This window comes from Callithrix jacchus, chromosome 10 (genome assembly GCF_049354715.1).
Source record: "Callithrix jacchus isolate 240 chromosome 10, calJac240_pri, whole genome shotgun sequence".
NCBI lineage: Eukaryota > Metazoa > Chordata > Mammalia > Primates > Cebidae > Callithrix > Callithrix jacchus.
The window spans coordinates 83,637,880-83,643,978 of record NC_133511.1 but is presented as its reverse complement, the minus strand read 5'-3'; the positions used below and the strand labels follow the sequence as shown (position 1 = coordinate 83,643,978).

The 6,099-nt window shown below is 54.6% G+C and overlaps 1 protein-coding gene across 1 annotated transcript in view; it reads right to left on the bottom strand.

The window, feature by feature from the left end:
• Positions 1 to 298: 298 nt before the first annotated feature.
• The window catches only part of OTOG (otogelin), a 104,983-nt gene continuing 99,182 nt past the window's right edge, over positions 299 to 6,099 (bottom strand). Inside the window, exons 52-56 of the mRNA XM_017977939.4 lie at positions 5,924 to 6,028; positions 5,630 to 5,749; positions 4,366 to 4,411; positions 1,897 to 1,976; positions 299 to 1,798 (exon numbers count right to left, since the gene is read on the bottom strand). Of these exons, the coding sequence (XP_017833428.4) occupies positions 1,598 to 1,798; positions 1,897 to 1,976; positions 4,366 to 4,411; positions 5,630 to 5,749; positions 5,924 to 6,028 (552 nt within the window). The 3' untranslated portion in view covers positions 299 to 1,597. The remainder of the gene's footprint in view (positions 1,799 to 1,896; positions 1,977 to 4,365; positions 4,412 to 5,629; positions 5,750 to 5,923; positions 6,029 to 6,099) is intronic.

Genomic DNA, 6,099 nt, shown 5'->3' with positions numbered 1-6,099 from the left:
GAAACCTACTGTCTGGGTCTGCCTCATCCACACCTCATGTGAGAAGCATCTGTCTCAGCCCACAGAACCACGATCACTCCTCAGTCCCTTGCCTGGGTACCAGCACCCCAGATCCCAGTGTCCTCTTCCTTCTCCTCACCCCTTCCTCTAGAAGCCAGTCTCCAGTCCATTCAATTCCAACCAGCAAACACCCACCAATGGCTCTGCTATGAGTGGGGCATGATGATGATGTCCAGGGCCATAAAATAGAGTCTTCACAGTGGACACTCCAAGTTCAAAGCAAACCTGGCCCCTCAGAGATGCTCAAAGACCTGAAGTCTTCCTTTATTGTCACATAAACAGAACACAAATATGGGCACAAAGAAGCTTGGGAACAGCAGGGGACCATCCTGGCTCAGCCTCCTCACTGCAAGGGGCATCCAGGCCACACACCTTCAGACACAGGGCAGTGCTGGGGCCTGCACAACTTCATGTTCATGCCCTTCGGATCCACATGACACAAAGTGGCACAGGGGTGGAAGACTTGCAGAGTGGGGTGTGGAAGGGGCTCTGGCCCTGGCTTTCGGGGACACTCTGGTTGAGTGACAAGGCTTAGTTCACAAGTGCTCAGGGATGCTGGGGCTGTGTTTTCCACTGACGCCAACAGACACTGTCTTCCTAAACAGTCCCATGGAGCACTGAGGCTGGCACTGGCTGAGCCACAAAACCCATATACAGGCTCCTCTGAGCTCAACTCTGTCATGGCCTTGGAGAAAAGATGCACTGCAAAGCCTGGAGCTGCACTTACAGGCTGAAGGAACCCCCTCAGCAACCTAGAGCCTCGAGGCATGGGCCACCAATCAGCATCCTAAATGAGTAGTGCTGGGCCCTCGCTGAGGGTTTCACTCCCCCACCATCACCTCACAAGGCCGGCCTGCCTTCTGGGAAGGTTGTCTTGGGGTAAAGATACAGGCTTGAGTCTTCCAAATCCTTTCCTGAATTACCATAACAATGCCAGGACACCAGGCACCTTTCTTGGGACCACTGGGGATGTGAAGGCCACTGAGCTCACTCTGACTTCACAGATCTTGGTGAGAGGACCTGGGCCCTGGAATCTACCATCTCTGTTTTGGGAACTCTTCTGGGCAGCTATCTGCAGGCACAGCCTTCTTTCCTTTTACTTCTGTAGTCAAAAAGGCCAAGAGAATGCGCCACTGCATCCCGCCCCTGTGCTTGGTCTTGTGGTGGCCATGTAGGTACCTGCCCACAACTCTCACCCCCTCCACCAAGAGCTGTGGCCAGGGTTCAGAAGTTCAGAGGCTGCTGCCCCTGGACCTAAAGCCTATTTTCCATCTCAAGCCAGAGACAGAGGTGAGTTCCCTGAACACTCATATGCTCACATGTGTCACTTTCCCACTTGTGGAAAATGGGGAGCCCAGAAATGGAGCCAGGATGGACAGGGGTGACCCATTCTGGTCATTCCTGTGACCTCTGGCCACCATTCCATGCTCAGCAAGGGCCAGATTTCTCCCACCTTTAATATCCCTGTTCATTGGGCCAACTGGAAACAGAAAGTTGGGGCGGCAGAGGTGGCCCAGCTAGCCGGGGCTCCCAGGCCTCAGGACCACTGGCAGGCACAGTCAGTGGGCTCCTGCACAGTGTAGGGTACCCAGCTGGCATTGGTGGCACAGAAGAGCTGCACAGCACGCCGCTGCAGGCCCACCTCGCGGCAGCACTTGCAGAAGCGGGCATAGGTGTTGATGTTGTAGTTGTAGATGCTGGCGGATGGGCACCTCCCATCGCAGGACACCAGGTTCACCTGGAATGGGAAGGCCAGTGAGGCAGTCTGTGGCATTCACACCCGCAACCCCCCATCCCCATGTTTTGCTGCCCCACTGCCTTGCGGGCACCACGCACAGGGGTGTTGCTCCTGCATTCATTCTTGCGGATGGTCATGCGGATGGTCACCTTCTTGCAGGAGCGCCCATCCTCCTTACCTGGGGGGACAGGGGATGAGGTAGCTGTGGCCAAGACAGGCTTCTTGGGAGCAGCAGGATGGGCCAGGCCAGGGCAGTTAGTGTCATGCTGAAGTGTCTCTCTTCCAGCATTAGCACCCATGCATTAGTGCTCCTCCCCATCGGGGAAAGCCTTTTAACCCAATGCCCTGGAAGGACGCAGGGTCAGGAAGGCAGAGACAGAGCAGTGTTAGCCAGTGAGGCAGGAAGCTGCCCGGGAGGCCTAGGCCACAGGACCCCCTCAAGGACTCTGTGCTAGGGCAGAGGAGCATCTGGGGACAGAGTGAGGCTGCCTCCCGACTCCAGCCCTGAAACCGGTCTCTAAGCTGTGTTGGCAACCTTACCCTTACCCCTCTCTGACTTTTCCCATTCTGAGAGGGCTTCTAGCATTAAGATTCTGGAATTTCCTGAATGAAGAGAAACCCCCATCTCTAGTGGGATGCTTCACTCTAGTAGGATGCTTTGTTTGGTTTCTATAGCTATCAAACCGGGCCAGGGTTTACAGGGATGGAAATTAATCAGTGCGGGTTTCCTCTGCCTGGACACCTCTCACAGGACAACCAGGCTTGTGGCTCATTCACGCCCTCACCTCCTTCAGCAATTGGCTATCTCCTCTCCCAAGCTTTACCTGATCCCTCTTCTTGAAGTCGCAACTCACTGCCTCCATCCAGTCCTCCCTCCATAACCCCTCCCTTGCTTATATTTGTCCTGGGCACAATCACTGTCTTGTCAGAGACACATCGGTAATTACAATGTTGAATCGTAAGCTTCAGGGCCTTCTTTTGCACAGGCCGCTTCCAGACTTTGTTGTAAGGTCTTTTCTCATTTTAAATAAATATTTCCTTTCATGCCTTAATGTGAATTTTTACATTTTGTATTCTTCTTATTGAAGCCCCCTGCATTGCATAAGCTTCAGGCCCCACAAAACTCAATGCATCCATATATATATTTATACTCGTATATATTTTTATACTTGTTATTCTGTCTCTCCCACTAAATGTCAGCTCCTCAAGGCTCTACAGTGCCTAGAACAGTGCCTGGTGCATAGTTAGAGCTCCATAAATATTTGTCAGGTAAATAGACTCACTCTGTAACCCCAGGAATCCCTCTAGAAATTGAATGAAATCTTTTCTTCTGGTCTCAGCCTCACCACAGAGGTTTCCTACTACAGCAGCTAGATGATATCTGGCCAGAGCTAAGTCCACTTTGTCTTCCCTCTCTGTTCCAGAAGGAAGGAGAACCATGTCTTGACATGGCCCTTTGCGTTCTGGACGGAAACTGGCTGAGTGACCAGCAGAGCCAAGTGGTGGTGGTCCAGGGCAGTCCAGGTGAGTGGGCCCTGCTGAAGCTTTCCCATGCAAGCCCAGGGGATATAGCTCACTATTCAGCATGCACTGTGGGCCCAATGGCTTGTGCCAGAGGGGAGAGTAGGCCCCCCCCCCCGCTGCCCCCAGAGCTCGGGCCACCTAGCAAAAGGGACATCTCTGGATGTAGCAATGTAGCTGCCTGCCTCCAGTCCAGTAGAGTACCTGGGCAGCAGTGGACACTAACCCAGGGAGGAGAGGCAGGACTAACGGGGACCACAGGAAACAGGGTCCCCAGGGAACCTGCGGACAGGGACATGGGGTGCACGTCACACAGGGGCACATGGGACATTCAGGGAACATGAGTTTGTGGGTCGGGGATCAGCCAATGAGGCCCCGAGCCCAGCTTTCTTGGAATATGTGAACTGGACATAACAGGGCCCCAGGTTCTACTGCCTTCCAAAGATGGGGTCTGAGCACCCTAGGAGGAGGGCAGGCCCAGGGGAAAGACATGGGTAGGGATTGAAGGTGGTGGAAAGTGGCGGCTGACTGGGACGTGCGTGGGCATGCAGTTGGGGGCTGTGGTTCTGGCTGGCTACGGATTGGGAGCCAGGTATCAGCACAGGTGCACGGAGCTCGCACTCAGACTCAGTCAGGGGCCCTGGAGGCCTGAATCCCACCCAGGAGGCTCCTCCAAGATCAGGGTATCTGACCACACAGAGAATGCATGTGGGAGCATCTGGGTTGGGGCATTGGCAGAGGCAGGAGGCGGCAGAGTAACTGGTGAGCTACTGATCTCCTGAATGCCATGCGCCAATGTCCCCTGGCTCCAACAAGAAGCAGAGTCTTTATATAGGAACAAGGGCACAAACATGGCTTCTGGCCACCTGCATATCTGTGCCAGAGCCATGAGACCCGTGGTAAGGCTGTTATCCCTTCATCTACTCAGCCCTGAAGAGCTAGCATTTTAGGTGCCAGGCCAGGAACCTGGTCCTCTGTTCCTTGGCATGACACCCTGTGCCTCCACCAAAGCCCTTCACCCCTGGGCGCCCACCATGCTCACTCACAGGTCCTGCAGCATCCTTCCAAGGAAGGTACCACGGAGCCCCCGACCTAGAGAGAAGAGTTTAGGGAAGGTAGTGGGGAGACCCCTATCCAGGCTCAGAGCCAAGATCCCAGAAACAGGCAGAGTACAGGAGTCTTGACTCTTCTTTCCCCGATGCCCCGGGCCACGAGCATAGGCCCCTTGTCAGGCCATAGGAGAGCCAGAGGGGCCAAGCTGATGGGTCGGGACAGCTGGCACTAAGGTTGCACACGGCCTCCTTGGGGCTGGTGCCTGGGTCAAGATGGTGCAGGGCCTCCTATCTTTCCTGGGACAGCTCCCCTCACACCTTCCACTGCCTACCCCACTGCCAGTGCTTCCCAGCAGAGGGTCAGGGAGGGGAGGGGTGCAGGGCTCACCCACTTGGGACAGTGGCCTGGGCTCTACCTCAGCCCCGAACAAATCATCCTTACCCTCTAGGCTTAGTTTTCCCATCTCTAAAATGGGGGCAAGTACCCCATAAAGCTCTCCTCCTCTATGCTGAAATGAGTAAAACAATGGATGGGACAGTTCTTTGTGCATAAGTGTGTGTTTGGGGGGGTCCCAGTATGTGTGTGTGATTTTGTGAGCATATATATGAGCATCTGTGTGTACATGTGTAATTTTGCATGTGTGGGTGTGTGTATGACAGTGTCATTAAGAGTGTGTATATATTTGTTTTCTAGGGAAGAATCAGAAGTCTTTAAATGTACACTATTAATCTTAGGAACTTTAATAATTCAACAGCAACCCCAAGCCTTCCAGGAAATCCTTTTCTCTGAGGTGTGCCCATACTGACAGCTGTCCATGATAGTGCTAGACACCCACCAGCCATCACAGGACTGAACTGTGCATCTGCATGGCGTGTGTGTGCAAGAGGGTGCTTATGTGAGTGCCTTGGGGTGTGATGACGCGTGGTGTGTGCATTGGCATGCTGAGTGTGTGACGTCCCTGGAGTACATGGTGTGTGAGTGGCTGGTGGCCTGTGTTGGTGTCTATCTGAGTGTGCCTAGAACCTGTAATGTGTTTGTGCTCATCTGCATGTGGTCATGTGATGTGTGAAGAGGCAGGGTGTGATGCGGTTAGGGCAAAAAGAAATGCAGAGACAGCGATGTGGATTTGGGGTGGCAGTACAGGCACAGGCTCCAGGGAGCCCCTCCTCCCACACTCCTGCACACAGGGCCCCCACCCCACCAGTGAAACAGCAGATGCCCCTGGCCTAATGCCTCAGTGGAAAAGGAGGCACAGACCTTGGCACACTCGGTCTCATTGAGCGGTGGGCAGCTGATGGGAGAGTGGACGAGCACGGCACCCAGGGGAGTGCTGCTGCAGTGGTGGCGGGTGCAGTCTGCGATCCAGGATGCCCCGGGCTGGAGGGCACAAAGGTGGGTGATGGGGGCTGTTATCGGATGGACAGCCTGAGCAAATCCATAGAGTCTGGGAGCCTGTTTGTACCCAGCCCTGGCCTGGGAGCCAGAGAGGGCTCTAGTCCTGGTGTTCCCTCCTGGGACACCCTCCTTGGTGGGCAGCAAGGGGCTTCTTACCAAGAACAGAGAGGTGGTGCCATTGGGGAAGGTGAAGAGACAGGACACGTTCCTGCAGGAGCCACAGCAGGCAGCGAGATCCCGTGGGTGCTCGTACTCCTGGTTCTGCAGGCCAGGGCAGGGTAGGCCTCAGCCATTTGCCACCTCCACCATGGTTTTCCCACTGCTTGCTTATC